General features: G+C 42.1%; 1 protein-coding gene across 2 annotated transcripts; it reads right to left on the bottom strand.

Moving 5' to 3' along the window:
• Positions 1-257: 257 nt before the first annotated feature.
• Positions 258-15,410, bottom strand: dldh (dihydrolipoamide dehydrogenase). 2 transcript variants are annotated; one of them, XM_069685761.1, is made up of 14 exons: positions 15,319-15,410; positions 12,284-12,359; positions 10,013-10,092; positions 9,521-9,589; positions 9,139-9,208; positions 8,184-8,284; positions 7,953-8,096; positions 6,104-6,205; positions 5,764-5,954; positions 5,503-5,673; positions 3,888-4,077; positions 2,902-3,039; positions 2,159-2,248; positions 258-1,940 (listed from the first exon to the last, which is right to left on the bottom strand). In XM_069685761.1, the coding sequence occupies exons 1-14, from the start codon at positions 15,355-15,357 to the stop codon at positions 1,875-1,877; spliced, it is 1,527 nt and encodes a 508-aa protein (XP_069541862.1). In that variant the 5' UTR covers positions 15,358-15,410; the 3' UTR covers positions 258-1,874. The 2 variants fall into 2 exon arrangements, with proteins under 2 accessions (XP_069541862.1, XP_069541863.1); XM_069685762.1 differs by lacking the exons at positions 12,284-12,359; positions 15,319-15,410 and adding an exon at positions 11,693-11,710.
• Between the last annotated feature and the right edge of the window lie 616 nt (positions 15,411-16,026).

The following is a 16,026-nucleotide window of genomic DNA, read 5'->3' on the forward strand; positions in this document are numbered from 1 at the left end:
AGCTCTTCTGTTGGATTGGAGCACACGGGCCAGCCTTCACTCCCCACGAGCATCATTGAGCCTTGGTCGCTCATGACCCTTTTCCTTCCTTGGACCACTTTTGGTAGTTACTGACCTCTGCACACCGGGAACACTCCACAAGAGCTGCAGGTTTGGAGATGCTCTGACAGTCTTAATGTTATGGCTGATCGGTGTGATCCCTTTAGCCACAATCATTTTGACGAGTAAATATAATTTAAATCTAGTTTTTTATTAATTACTGTATAATTACTTGTACCATGGTCGTCAGTAATGAGGTTACACACTGTGTTCTTAGTCAACTGATACGGCATTTATTGGTTGAAATGATGAGATAAAGAAGAGCAGAGCCAATCACAGTGAAGTAATCAGAGCAGGAAACTGTCTCCCAGCAGCGATCAACAGTCTCTATAGCTGGGTTGACATCAGCATTTAAAGGGTTAAAGCAACACAGGAGTTAGCTGAAAAGCTGCTGCTGCTCTGAGGGAACAAACACGGTTTGCACACGCACGTCACAGTGGGTGTTTACCTTAAAGGTGCCCTGTAGTGTTTTACTGCAGACAATGACATTCAGCCTTAGTCTACAGGACAGAATACACTTGTGTCCTTCCTTAGTAACATTTCCTGTCTACATAAAAATTATCATCTCAGCTGCATTTGTTTGCTAGTTGTTACATTGTTCGGCGTGAAAGCATCGGCAGGAGTGTATTTTATATGAACAACGTGTGTGCGTTTGAGGTGTAAAACTCCACAGGACAAGTTTACGGCACAAACAGTAAATATTTTGTTTGATAAATAAGTCAGAAGTCTTAATTCTAAAAATAAGTATAAACTTTGGAATCTCTGGTGCAAGAGGGGAGGTCAGGGACAGGACGACCGACACATATGTCTGTATTAATGTAAATGTTTCCAATATGCGCCGACATAAACGTTTTTTTGATAAGTAACTGTTTGGGTTGATTTAGAAAGGGTGTCACGATGCAGTTTGTCCAGCAGAGGGAGCTCCAACTCCATATCATCTCCACACTCTCTGCAGCACATGAAGCAGAGCTGTAAACCTTAAATCATCCTTTAATAAATTAGCCTTCTGGGCACGTAAGCAAAGCCGTGCCAGTGACACATCCGTGTACGACACACCAACGAAAGGTTTTGTTCACGCAAGTTAAAAAGTGCACAATATCAGCCGCCATGTTGGAGAAATTCTCCTTCTAAAATCTGCCGCGCTGTCGTCACTGACTCCACTACAGGATGATTTTTTTACTTTCATTTTCAAGACTTACAGTGTTTGAAGGCTGCAGAAACAGCTGGGAAGTAGACCTAGAGAAGTGTATAGTTTTGTCTCTACTTTTTAAGACTCACCGTGTGTTTTCTGAGCAGATTTAAGAGTCGTTTTTACCTTTGAAACTCTGAAACCGATTAATTTTGAGCCTTTACGGTTCCCTGCTCTGATTACACATCATACGCGTCGTGTTTAATCCTTTTACACTGTAAAAAACAGGAAAACAAAAACACCCCCTTTTCCTTTACAAGAGAAGCCGCAGCCATAATAATATTTATATCTCTATTTACTGTAAATATGTGGAATTATTTGCATTCTGGGATCTTTTAAACTACGTGTTTGTAAAGCAAAAAGACTGATCTGCAGTCGGGTCAGTGTTTGTTTATCGCCCAGACGCCCTTTAACCTTTTATTCAGAACAGTTAAATAACATAAGAACTAAATGTGGTACAGGATGTACACAGAGGATCCCGGTGAAGGTGAATGAATGTTTGGACGCAGACGCAGACACACACACACACACACACTCCTGTTTCTCCTCTGTTATGTACACTGAAGGTGCGACAGCGGCCGTTGGATCAGAAGTTGATGGCTTTGCCGAAAGAGGCGGCGAGGTTTGCTTCTCTGAAGGCCTCGGACACCGTCTGCAGGAGGATGAGGATGAAAGGAAGAAGCAGCAGGAGATTAGTTTGTTGTTTTTTTACAGTTAAAATAAACTGATTTTATGCTGCATGATGATTTTTATGATGGCACATTTGGTGTGCCACATGACAGCTCCCTGAAAGTGAAGCCAAAGGAGTACCAAAGAAGAAGTCTGACAGCAAGGTGAAGAGTTAAAACATCCTTTAGACTCAGGACTTACAGGATGGGCGTGGCAGACTCTGGCTACGTCCTCGCAGGAAGCACCGTACTCCATGGCCAAAGCAGCTTCATTGATCATCTCTCCCGCCCCCTGCAGGCCAACACACACACAGCAGCTTTTAGCGTACAGGTCTGAAATTCCACTTTGAATAAACACATGATATTTTGAGCCTGTTAGCTTTGTGTGACAGCCTAATATTTTTAATCATAGTCAAACATGTCAGAAAGTATTAAAAAGGAGTTAGCTTGTACTGCTAACATGCTGAATGGTCACATCGTGTAACAGTACTAATTTTGCACCTATGCTAACTATAGGCTTATTTATATAGTTGCTCTGCTAGCTGTGAGCATGCTAACTTGTTAACATTCCCACAGTAGCACATGAAAACAACTGAACATGCATGTTAAAGGAACTTAAAAGCACTGAAGACAAGTTGATATCTGTGAATTATAGTTATCGGAAACACATCGTCACATTATTGACTTCAAAGAGCTGTGAGAAGAACTTCCAAATGTGGGCGGGGATATTAAATCATATCATATCTTTAATGCAATAAAAACATGTTTTTCATAATCCAATATTTCCTTATTTTTTCAGTTTAATATCTTAAATTTAACACCACAGAACACGAAGTGCCCGAGCCCAGAACAGGCAATGTCTGTGATTAAAGTGTCTGTAGATGGAAGATTGAATTAGACTTTAGTGTTTGTAATGTTCTGCATAAATGATGTGTCCGCTCTTACTGATCCGACGATGTGAGCGCCCAGCATCCTGTCCGTCTCCTTGTGGCTGAGGATCTTCACCATGCCGTCAGTGTCGGCGTTGGTCTTGGCTCGGCTGTTGGCTGCGAACGGGAACTTGCCGATTTTGTACGGGACGCCCTGAGGAGGAGAGGAGCGGAGTGAGGACTGTGAAACACTGACGGACGATCAGCGTCAGTAAACACAGAGAAGAATAGATAATCTGTGAAAAGCATCATGTTCCTCTGGCTCCTCCTGCAGCTCCTAATGGCATTTGTAAGAATTAAACGCTTCCGAAACACAACAACCAATCAGAGCCGAGCAGTCTCTCAGGCAGCTGTCAATCACACGATCAAGCTCCATTTCTTCATGACAGCCTCCTCTGCAGGGAGGGCTTTGGAGGCATGACAGCGCCGCGGAGAGAGAGGGGGAGGGACCTGGAGGTTGTGATCTTTCAAATTTTGAAGCAATGTCTGCTCTCTTCTCCGTCTCACCTACTGCAGCTTTAATTTTGTTCCTTTTCATGAACAACCATAAATCAGTTTACACTCTAAATATGGCTGGTTATGTCTTTTAAACATTGAATTAGTTAACTTAAACAATCATTAAAGCTTTATGGAATGTATCGTGCATAAAGCAATATTCCTCTTGAAGTATCAAGAATAATTTGAATGTTTTTTGTGCCTTAACTTTTCCAGAAGTGGCAAAAAAATCTGCAAAACCACATTGACGACCTCCATTTCTGACGTCTCATCCAAAGGTACTCTGGGACTGATATTCTGCCCCCTGGTGGATTATCGGTGCACTGCAGGCTTTTCAGTTTCATCTTTTAAATCTCTTCTAAAAACAAGCTTTTATGTAAATGATCTTTCAGTTTCCTTTACTTTTGTCTTTTGTAATATTTAAGCGAACACCTGTTTTTATCTTTACCGTTTTATAAAAAGAACTTTGTGACTGTAATTTGTCTTTACAAATCCTCCTCCTCTCACCTCCTCTTTGAGCTGCTCCTCTGTCTTGCCCACCCAGGCCACCTCGGGGTGTGTGTAGATGACGGAGGGTACACAGTTGTAGTCGATGTGCACGGCGCCGCCGGCAATGCCCTCCACACAGATGATGCCCTCGTCCTCCGCCTTGTGGGCCAACATCGGCCCGGCGACCACGTCACCGATGGCATAAATGCTGCAGGGGGAGAGGCCGAAGGTTAAGGTGCTGGTGCTCAGAAGTTGTTGACGTTTCTGCAGCTTTTATGTTGTTAGTTATTAATAACTTTATAGTCTCAATAAAGAATGAATGGTAAAAGTATCACTAAATAAAGTTTCTGTATTTCCAGGTTCTTTCTGCATCTTGATGTTAAAATTCTCCATAACTTTGAATGACCTTTAATCGTTACCTGAGCGATCCATGTAGCAACAGATGATGTGTGTTGAATTATACCAGATATTTTATAAATGGCTACATTTGTGACTTTAACCCTTAAAACTCTGCAGTAGAACTGGTTCACCAGAGCCCACATTGGTACTTTCTGAGTTTTCTTCAAACTTTCTGTCTCCGAAGGATAAAATTTTCTATTAAATGAAAAAAAAAATGTTTTATGCCTTCATTGACAGCAAAGCTGGAGAGAGAGAAAACAAGCAAATAGCTGATTGTTGGAGTTGAACCCGGGCCCGGTGCTGCGATGCTCCAACCACTGAGCTAAGCCGATGCATCCTGACATTGTTTTTAGATTATTTTTATGGCGTATTGGACGAGACAGCTGACGACTGACAGGAAATAGGGAAAAGAGAGAGGGGGGGGTGACATGCACTAAAGGGCTGTGAGTCGGAGTCGAACCCACAGCCGATGCGTGGAGGACTTACACGTACACGGAGCACCTGTTGAAACGCCTGAGCTGAAGAGACGTATCCCGACATTAGTTTTAATAAAACGCATTAAATAAAACATGTTGATCCAAAACAAACACTTTCCTCATCTCCGTAACTTTCAAAGAGCTCTGTGCATTTTTTGGTTTTATAGATTAGCTAATATTTTTGAGCAGAGAGCAGATGTGTTTTAGTTTTTGTTTGACCTTTTCAAGCATCTTTAAACGCTTCATTTCCTTAAAATCTTAATCAAATGTCCTTAAAATCAAATGTATAAAAAGGTTATTTAGGTTACGTCTAACCGTTAGTGTGTGTATTTTAATAAATTCAAACTGAATTATGCAAACAAGGTTCTGTTTTCATCGAGTTTTCTTTTCTCAACATTTTGCTTTCTTTAGTTTTTGTGTTGTTATTAATAAAACGTAAATTTCTATTTAAAGGAACTGTCGTCTTTTTGGACTGTGGACAGAGTCGAACAAACCCGGGCACGCTGCTGCACATATCTGAATGTATTTCTGTCAGAACTATTTCATCTACACACTGAACGGACACTTAGAAAGATGTTGAAAATAAGGATTATTTTAACTTTGAAATCTGGTAAATACCTAAATAACAATTCTGTGTTTTTAATAAGATACTCACTACACTGTGAAAGTGTTTTAACATTTAGTTTCATGCTTAAAGGTCACGCTGTCTCTCTCAGACTTCTGCAAGGTCACATGACTCAGCCTGAGCTCGATGGTACCTGGGTACTTTGGTCTGGAAGCGGTTGTTGACCGGGACGCGGCCCCTGTTGTCCAGCTCGATGCCCACAGAGTCCAGACCCAGGTTCTGGGTGAAAGGCCGTCTGCCGATACAGACCAGCAGCACGTCGCACGTCAGAGTCTCGCTCTTCCCTCCGGCCGCCGCCTCCACCCTGACACACAAACACGTCAACACACAGCGTTACAAAGACCAATGCATACAACAGAAACAGGATGTGAACACTCAGGAGGAGTTCACTCACGCCACGTCGATCTTGCCGTCGGGCCTCTTGGTGGCTCCCATCACTTTGGTGCCAAGCTTGAACTTGAAGCCCTGCTTCTGCAGGATGCGCTGGAAGTTCTTGGACATCTCCATGTCGATGCCCATGCCGCCCACGTGGCCCAGGAACTCCACGGCTGTGACTTTAGAGCCCAGACGCTGCCACACTGACCCCTGGAGGACGGGAGGACAGACGCTTTATTGATTCTTTCATGCATTTACGGGAATATTGCCGCTCTCTGTTCACAAGTCTCTGCCAAAAGTGCCACCATTGCTCAGCGCGTAGAAAATGCTGCAGCATAATCAGACAGTTTGATGCCTACCAGCTCCACACCGATGACACCGGCTCCGATCACGATCATCTCCTCTGGAACTTTCTTCAGAGACAGAGCTCCTGTGGACGACACCACGGTGTCCTCATCAATCTGAACGAATAAAAAAAAACATTGGCGACTGTGAACACGTTGAAACACAAAGTTAGACATAAAACCTTCACAGATTTAACTCAAGTCCTCAGAGGAAATCATCCTTTACATATTTAAGACCTTTAAAAAAGCAGGAACCATCTGCTAATATTTTAGAAATGAACATCCTCTTAAAACTAAGCAGCCCAAACTTCACCTGAGTTTGCAGCATCACACCATTAAAGCTCATGTAGGGAACTTGTTTTAGAAGCAGTTTTTGAAATCAAGTGGAATCACACAGAAAAGTTGAAACTTCAAAGATGTTTTCTGCTCTCAAACTTGCCCACAGTTCGAGATATAAAAATCATCATCCCTAAGTGAGGTCACAGTGACCTCAGTCTCATCATCTGACGATGATATACCCTCTGAGAGTGACGGTGAATTTTGCGGGCATTCCGGTGTAGCCAGCGTTTAGTGATAAACGACTTCCAGCTAACACCATCCAGACATCCAGTCAGCAGCTCGAGAAGCGACCGTGTGTTCAGATCAAAGGTAAATTCTCCCTCCAGATGTGTCTGCTAAATAAACGCTGTCATCTCTCGGTTCGTCCCATCCCCCGGAGGAGCGCCCGTTCATCTGTCTGTGCTGAGTCTCAGTCTCACTGTAAACAGGAAGTTACACAGAGGCTGCACTCTGGCTTACTGCAGCGGGATGAAGCCCAAACAGAAACAGATTCTCTTGTGATCGACTTTAATTAACGGCTCTTCAGTTTGCTGAAAGAACAACATCATGATGCAGATTAGGAACAACGTGAAGCTTTGTCAGGTCTGTCCTCAAGAGGAGAAGAAAACTACTTTAACATGAGACGGAGGGCGGAGCCATCGTTTATGATGCATTTGAGGAAGTCAGAAAATCTAAACGCTGAACGGCTTTCACGACACAGCGTCTAGGGAATGTGTCTCAAGTTGAAGTTTTGATCTTGAACAGATTGTTAGCTGTTAGCTGTTAGCATGCAGATGTCTTATAGAGATTAATAAGAAGCTAAACTGTTGTCAGATCACTGATGGGAGCCGGGAGGACATTAGAGTGGATTACGCTCCGCCTGCTTTTGCTCTCCACACAGACTATTTTTCCTGCATACGCCGCAGCCTGCTGATACGTGATTGGTCAATACTACAAGCAGAAACTAGAACACTTCCCACACTAGCCACGCCCCTGCCTACAGATTCTGCATTTTTATGTTGAATATGTAAATAGAGGTGACAGTGACCTTTGAGCAGAAAAATCTATTTAGTTTATCCAAGTGGTAGTTAATGCCATACAAAAAAAGCGTCTAATCAAAAACAGTTGGGAGCCACGGTAAACACGGGTTGTTATAATATTTCACCGTTGGCTGCTGTCGCATTGCCTCAGCTCAGAAAGTACAGAAATAATCATCCACATTTTGAATCCCAAATATCAAACATGTCTGAAATAATCTCGGCAGCAAAGAGAGCAGGTCAGGAGGTTACAAGTGGATCTGCAAATCCCTCACATGAGCGGAAAATCCGGGCAGGAAATCGACCAAAATCCTCTGTGGTCTGAGCTCGGTTTTACTCTTGCTGTCTTTCCTGAAGTTCCTTTACGTTTGAAGTTTCCAATCAAACGATGCACACTCGACAAGTTAGAGTGAATACTGCTTCAGAACATCGGTTGAAATTTTGTGCTTTCCAAAAAACAGTGAACTGCATATTTCCTTTGAGCTGAACGGAGTAAGAAAGGGCCGTACCTGAATCCCGGGGAAGGGCGTGACCTCTGAGCCGGTGGCGATGAGGATGTTTTTGGTGTTGATGACCTGCTCGCTGCCGTCTGCTGAGACAGCCGTCACCTGGTTCTTACCGGTCACCCTCCCAAACCCGTTGACATGGGTCACCTGAGGGGAGAGATGTCACGCTGTGAACACCGTTATCTGTGGTTTAGTGAGTGAACAAAGATTTATTGAAAGAGACGGAGGCCTCACTTTGTTCTGTTTGAATAAATGTGCGATTCCTCCGGTCAGCGCTTTCACCGCCCCGCTCTTCTGAGCCATCATCTTCTCCAGGTTCAACGAGAGGCCTGAGACTGAGGGACAAACACGTCAATCATCAGTGTAATCCTCAGGAGGGCGCCGTTTTTTAAAATATTAATAATTACATTGTTACAGCTGCTCGGCTCAGTCTTACAGATATTCTTTAAACTAGAATAACGTTGGATTTAAAGTAAGACATGTGTGGTTTGATGTCCGGCTTGAAGTGGTGCTGTGATGTTGGATGTTACAAGGACTGTAATCAATGTAAATGCTTATCTCACTTTTGTGATCACATAACATAAAATACAGAAAACAGACACATACTGATGTAAAGATGTTAGAATGATCTGTCCCAAACTCATCTGAACTTTTACAGAAGGGCTTCCTGAAGCTAAAAGGTCAGCATCTGAACTGACACACTGAGCTGCATAAAGGGTGCGTTCAGACTGGAGGGCAGGCTCAAGTGTGGTAGAGGTAGCTTGCCGTGGCACGTCTGGTAGTTACTGGAAGCTGCCAGGTGAACTGCCAGTAGCTACGGTGACCTGCCGGGACCTGCCAGAGCTGTAGTGGCAGTCCTGGTGGCTATTAGACGATTAATAACTCTATCATTAGTTGTGGTAGCTACAAGAACTAATAATAATTAGTTATATTATCAGTAATAGTTATATTATTAGCCGTTTGCACTACGGCAGTTTTGTTGGGGGAAGCTCTGGGGTGCAGTTGCGCTGTAACAGGGATCTACTGTGACCACTGAAGTTGTCTGGTGAGATCTGAAATCATATTCCATCATATTTTAACCAGATTTAAAAAATAACGTGAACAGTCAAGCAAAAAAAATGATATAAGCTATAAATCAAAATATATCAGAAATGAGCACTAAGGCTGGAAGTCCAGTGACGTCTCTTACTTTCGATGCCTCTGCTTTCAAAGTCTTTGCCGTGAGCCATGTGGTACAAGTAGGAGTTGTTCAGCAGAGCCTGCAGACACAAAATATCAGTAAATTAACATGTTTGTATCATTCTTTTATTCTTCTATGTTTCCCGTTTTCACCTGTATGTGAACTGTATGTTTTGCCCTGTAACTTAGACGCTATTCTAGACTGGTTTGTTTCAGCTCAGCACACCTGAGGTAAAGACGGACTCCTCTTAGCGGTTGAGAAGTTGGACTCTGCAGCAGTGTGAAGACAGATTATAAAACATGTCTCTAAATCTAATCTGGATATTTTGCTTTTTGATTACAAAAGGCAGCAGATTAAAATTCGAGAAAGATTCGAGAAAACCAGTTATTACCTTTGAGGGGATGCAGCCGACATTCAGACAGGTCCCGCCCAGCGTGGCATTCTTCTCAACACACACCGTCTATCAAGAGACAAAAAACATAACTAAAAGATCGGAGATTCAATCAAAAAAAAGCTCTTATTCTGTGTGCAGCCTAACAATTAATGAACTCTTAATTCGCCTCAAATTGCAAATAAAAACGGAGCTTTTTACTGGACAGTATTGGGTTGATATTTATTGGTGCAGCAGTGTGATGGAGCCATTTATTTCTGAAGCATCCAGTTCTTACCAAAGCAAACACTCGTATGTTGTTTCTCCAGAACTTTAAGTTTAAATTAAATAAGATAAACGATATTATCAGTATAAATATTAAATTACATTAACAGCAAAAGAAGACTTGTTTCCTCGTTACTTAAAACCAAAGAAGACGTATGGTTCCATCTCCGTCAAACTCCCTCTATCATCATTTTCCCTGAACTGACCGGGGCCCTGAACGCATCTTACCTTGAAGCCAAGCTGTGCTGCTTTGATGGCAGCGACGTAGCCGCCCGGACCGGAGCCAACCACTGTGACGTCTGCATCGACTGCAGAGAGAGAAAACACCAACTTTTATACACTTTTTTAATAAGTAGAGAAGAGAGGGTTTGGCTTCACTTTTGGGGAGCTGGTATGTCCTGCCATGAGCGCCTACCTTACAGTGTAAGTGCTGATTGTGCAAACGTGTCATGTAAGCTACTAACGCTGAGTCGTGTTTTGAATGCTGCTTGTTGTTTTTACGCTAAAACAGAGAACGAGTCCCTCCTTAAACTGAAACACCGGTCCCCTGAAACGGCCCGTCATCATGGAGGTATTTCAGGTCAGGAGTGATGTTAAGAAACAATAATCAGCAAAGAGGTCATGAAACCTGCGTCTGCGTCTGCGTCTGCGTCTGCGTCTGCGTCTGCGTCTGCGTCTGCGTCTGCGTCTGCGCCGCGAAGCAACATAACTAACTTGCTGAAGCAGCTGAAAAAACAGCACAAAGTGCAGCATGATGAATGTATGAAGGCCGAGAGGAAGAACGAGCTGCTCCCCGTCCTCCTTTAGCGTCAAGTCAGACATCCGGAACGCTGTACAGAGACACCCTATCCACCCAACTCCCAAAGACACACTGAAATTACCCATGATGCACCACATTCAGGTAAAGAACCTGATTTTTTAAGTCTTAGTTTGATGCAAAAATTGTACCTGAGCCGTAATTCAGCACATAATGGAACTGAAGGTGTTGCTCTGTTTGTTTAAATGTGAAACTGCAGTAAAAAAAAGTCCCTAATATTTATAAATAATCGTGATTAATGATCGTGATCTCATTATTGATCAAATAACCATGATTATCATTTCAGCCATAATCATGCGGCCCTAACTTTTGATACCAAAATCCGGTCTGTGACTGCAGATGCTGTGAGGTTATGATCTCAGTCTCTTTCACGCCTCAGTTTGTCCCCTTTTTTCAGAGGGTGTTTTCAGCTCCAACAAGGTTGCAGCTGGAAACTTTGCAGCAAGTTTAAAACTGCAGACTGACTGACTTCGCTCTGTGCCTTTGGAGGACGCTATCTGCTTCTCCAACGGGCCCTGGAAAACCTCCGCCAGACTACGTTAAATGCGTCATCTGGCGGAAGCCAGGGGGCTCGCTAAGCTTCACTTCCTCAATCTAGGACGCCCACCTCCGATGTTATGTCTCGTTCAGAATCGTCAGGTTTGAAATGTCGACTGCAGATCTTAAGATTTTCTAGACGATCCACCAGAATATTCTCGTCGTATTTCGGATTCTGTACCGCTCTGAGCCATTGCCTGCAGAGATCAATGTCCTTGACTGGAACACGGTAGTATTTCATTCATATTCTGTTTATTTTTCTTTATATATTCTTTTAAATCGAAAAATATTTGAGCAACCTTTTAAATCATTATCCAGAGAATTCCACAACTTCACACATTTGCTTTAACGTAGTTCGAGGACTTTTGAAATTAAGTTTCCGTCTGTGCGCCTCCTTATTAGATATAAACACAAATAACCTCTGTAGGTTTTCAGGTAATAACGTATTTCTGGCTTTAAACATGATTAATAATTATTGTTTAAAATCAACTAAATCTTTACATTTCAACACTTGAGCTGATGAACAGACGGTTAGTGTGTTCTCTAAAATTCACCTTGTTCACTCCAGCATCTCTTTCCTCTTGTTCACTCCAGCGTCTCTTTCCTCTTGCTCACCTTACACTCCGGTACAACGCAGCTGCTTATGTTTTGTGTGTAGATATATTTGGTCGAACTGTTTTGGTCGAAGGAACGAATAAAACAAACAGGTAGACTTTTCGCGAATCCTATAACTTCCCGGTGTGACCGCGACCTCGCTGGGCCGTTCATATCAGAGGGAGGGGTGCAATGCATGCTGGGTGTTGTAGGAATGTAGAATGGGCGAAACCACAAGTTGTTTGTACAATTTTCTCCACAGCTATGGCGCTATTTTAAATGTTATTGCTTCTATCAATTACAGAGAACACCAGCTTTGACTGACAGTGGCTTCTTCCAGGAGTGAATTGCTCCATAAATTTCATCAAGATCCTGCATAATAACTGTGTTGTCCCCCAGCAAGTTTAGTGAAAATAATTCCACACGTCCCCATAAATCACTGCTGTGCGATCTGTTTGAACGTCGTCCTTGCGAGAGTTCACGCGTGAGGCTGAAGTTCATACGAGAAACACATTAACTAAGACGGATGATAAGATTCACATTTATCTTACTTGCTGCTTTGTCAGCGTAGGTTCTGACGGAGAGAGCAGCAGCTCCGTGCAGTTTGCAGGGAAGGTGGTGGCTCCGCTATGAGAGGCAAACAGACACACAGTAAGAAAAAAACGTAACCAGGCGATCAGACACGACACCATCAACAGTCACATTAAATTCAGAGGATTAAAGCTGTAAAATAAGTCAAATTATTCAAATCAAAAGATGTCTCTTTTTATGAACTACAAGTAAAGGTTTACACGCTGCTTGTTATGTTTGGTGTACGTCCTTCAATAAACAGCGTCATGGTTGTGATAGTGATTTCTGGTTTAAGTATTTCTGTATTCAGGATGGAGCTGAAGTAGAAGTGCTTTATGTTTTTGCTCCCTCATCTTGGTATGAGCTAGAGTCACCTTGTATAGATTATTCTATTATCATGGATGATTTCAGAGACGCGATTAAGGATTATTTGAACAATAAATCCACATTTCTTCTATCTGAAAACTGCTCATTTATAGTTAGTTTGTTGTTTGCTTGATGTAAACATTTTTAAAGCTGCCTTCTTGGCCAGGATGGGAACATTCTGATTAATCGTATTAAAATTGTGACCTCGATTCATACTTCTACGCAATTTAATTTCTAAATGACAACGACTCATTTCATTCGGGACATCAGCCACATCAAAACACACGCTCCCCCTTTCTCCCTCAACAAATGACAACGCTGCGTTTCACCACGTGATGCAGAGCGGCAGTAACTAACCAAAACAAACCCAAGTGAGAGTGAGTCGGAGCCGCGGCGAATGACAGTGTGAGAAACGTTGAGTGAAGAAACCTTACATTGCCTTTATAAAGAACAAATAAAGCGACAAAATGAATCCAGAAAAAAACCCTGCTGATGGTGGTGAGAACGAGATGAGGAATCTGCCCAACCAATAAGAAACGTTTTGTGGCCAGTAGACAGATGTGGCTCTTCACTTTACTTTACTTCTAGTTTTTGTCGTGTTTGGAGTACATTTAATCGGTCCTGATTCCCGTTCTGGCAGAGGCGAGTCAGGGCTCCATCGTTTACACCAGCTGATGGGACTCTGACACAGTGACGTGGCCGGCGAGAGACCTGAAATCCCCGAGGAGCTAAGGAGGAAGATGGCTACTGTATCTCCCCCTCTATCGTTATGGGAAACGTAAGATCACAGGTTAATAAGATGAACGAGTTAGCATCACTCACAAGGAGCGAGAGTGTGTTTCTGGAGGGATCTGTTCTGTGCTTCACAGAAACATGGCTAAACATCAGCATTGTCCTGTGCAATATAACTTTTTAAAAATTACCATGCCCTATTACATATTTGTCTCATTTAAATGTCTCAATTTATCTTGTGCAATATGCTTGTGCAAATATCTAATTGTACTATTGTTATTATATGAGGCACTGACTCTCGGCATTTAACCTCTATACACATTATATTGTATATTTCACTTATATTTGAGTTATTTTGTATTTCTTGTTTTTGTACTGTAGCTTTGGAGCAACCTGGCTCAAGAATTTCCTTCAGGATTAATAAAATTATCCATCCATCCATTATCTATACCCCTTATCCTGTTCTGGGTCGTGGGGGGCTGGAGCCTATCCCAGCTGTCATTGGGCGAAGGCAAAGTACACCCTGGACTGGTCGCCAGTCAATCACAGGGCTGACACACAGAGACAGACAACCTTTCGCTCACTCACACCCACACCTATGGGCAATTTAGAGTCGCCAATTAACCTTACAAGCATTTCTTTGGACTGCCGGAGACCCCGGAGGGAACCCACGCATGCACGAGGAGAACATGCAAACAGAAAGGTCACCTTGCCCAAACCGGGGTTTGAACCAGTGACCTTCTAGCTGTCGTGCAGTTATAAAGTTATATTCTATTCTATTGTTTTCATGTTCAGTTTCAGAGTCATGAAGCGTTCGCACTTAAAACAGGATCATTCTGTTGTCCAAAGTTGTGCCAGTCCTGTATCAGGCACCTTCATAGTTTTTGTTTGTACAGCATTTATATTGAGAAAACAAATCGTGAGAAAATCGTGATTCTCATTTCATCCAGAATCGTGCAGCTCTACTACCTTCTTGTTGCTTTTGATAATTTGTGCAGAATGCAGAATACATTTCTTTAAAGCCCCTACAGATGTTGAGCACTGTATATAAACCAAGTGCTAACTCAAAGCTAGGACACATTCATCTGTCAGTGCTGAGTAACGAACTAAACTCCTAATGAACCTTTCCAGCCCCGCAGGCTGCTCAGGCGCCGGATAGCTGGCAAGTAAACATGTTTATGTACTGGCAAAAGCCTAAACATGTAATATAGACAAGGTGATAATGAATATGGGTTGTTGAAATAGATACAGTATTGAGAATAACAAGTTATTAGAAATCTGAAAGCTGTGAGACGCCTCTGACATAAGCTATATTAAGTGTTAGGTAACCACTGCTAAGCTAACTGCCTTAGCCTGTCAACATGACATTTAGGGAGAGCTGTCAACTGAAGCTTCATTTAACTACCTAGCTATTGAATTTGGCGTTAATAGAGACCGTAAATATTTAACAAATCCCACGTAACAATGTTTTGAAACGTTTAAAATTCGCATACGAAATAGCAAACATTAAGTCACTTCTTCACATAATGTGATAACCTGGAAAACACAGGAAACATTCAACAACAAAAGTTATATTTCTATTAACATTAACAACCTTTTAGTTATTTCTGATCATGCCGAATTAAAAGAACACCTGAGAATAATTTCGACAACTTTTCATATGCATATTAAACCACATATTTATTATCAATAACTACAACAACTCTGACTTTAAAGGTTTTCATGTGGAGTCTGGTGTGGCGTTCTGTCCGTAAGATTTTATAGGAGAAAAGCTGTTAGCCTTAGCTGACCCGCTAGCCAGGCCCCAGCCGCAGTTAGGGAAATATTAGTATCCACAGGACCAACAGCTAGTGACTACAGTTTAAAACCGATCCGAACAACACATACTCCTGGGTAGGTTAATGAAATGTATCCTTACCGTGGCCAGAGAGCGGTATAACTGAGTCCAGCTCTGCATTTTGTCTATGTCCCTCACAGGTTCAGTAACCTACAGCAGGCCGACCAGCCAAGGACTCCTGTCATTGCGCACGCGCAGTACCAGTCCGTTAAAACACGCCTGTACGTCGCCTCTATATGACGTATGTGTTTGCGAAAGCTGAAAAACACTCAAATTTACCAATTATCTCAATTTCTTTGAGAAACACAGATAATGTCATTCAGAATATTATTTGAGAAACATAAATGGGTCATACTCTCTTATTTATAGTCAACAAAAAACATCTATCATGAGTAAACAGTTTGAATGCTGAATATTCTTTGATGTTATTCTATATTTCTTTGAGGTTAAACTTGAAAATAACATGCTGTAAATCAAACAGCTCATTGTTACACATAAGACATACATGTTCATGAACCAAGCAAACTTTACCACACTTTAGTAAACACTAAAAACGTATATCACATATAATTTAGATTATAGCACAATTTCTTGATGTACATATTCTTCTAGTGTTAGGGTAAATTTACTATATAGGTTAATTTATGTATCCATTTATCTATCTATCTAGTGTTTCAAGGCATTGTTCCTGTCCCCTGTGCAATATCATATTGGAATTGGTGTGTAAAAATATATTCTTCGAAAACAAATTAATACAGCAAATGTTATCATACACAATGCAATGGGGGA

This window comes from Semicossyphus pulcher, unplaced genomic scaffold (genome assembly GCF_022749685.1).
Source record: "Semicossyphus pulcher isolate SPU_LCO1_2020_fin unplaced genomic scaffold, fSemPul1.0.p SCAF_8, whole genome shotgun sequence".
Taxonomy (NCBI): Eukaryota; Metazoa; Chordata; class Actinopteri; order Labriformes; family Labridae; genus Semicossyphus; species Semicossyphus pulcher.

Excerpts from the sequence above, each read along its gene's own strand:
- dldh (XM_069685761.1), bottom strand. The coding sequence starts at position 15,357 with ATGCAGAGCTGGACTCAGTTATACCGCTCTCTGGCCACG. Across the intron at positions 10,093-12,283 it reads CTACGCTGACAAAGCAGCAA|TCGATGCAGACGTCACAGTG; the intron begins GTAAGATAAATG and ends CTCTCTCTGCAG. Across the intron at positions 1,941-2,158 it reads GAGTCTGCCACGCCCATCCT|ACGGTGTCCGAGGCCTTCAG; the intron begins GTAAGTCCTGAG and ends ATCCTCCTGCAG.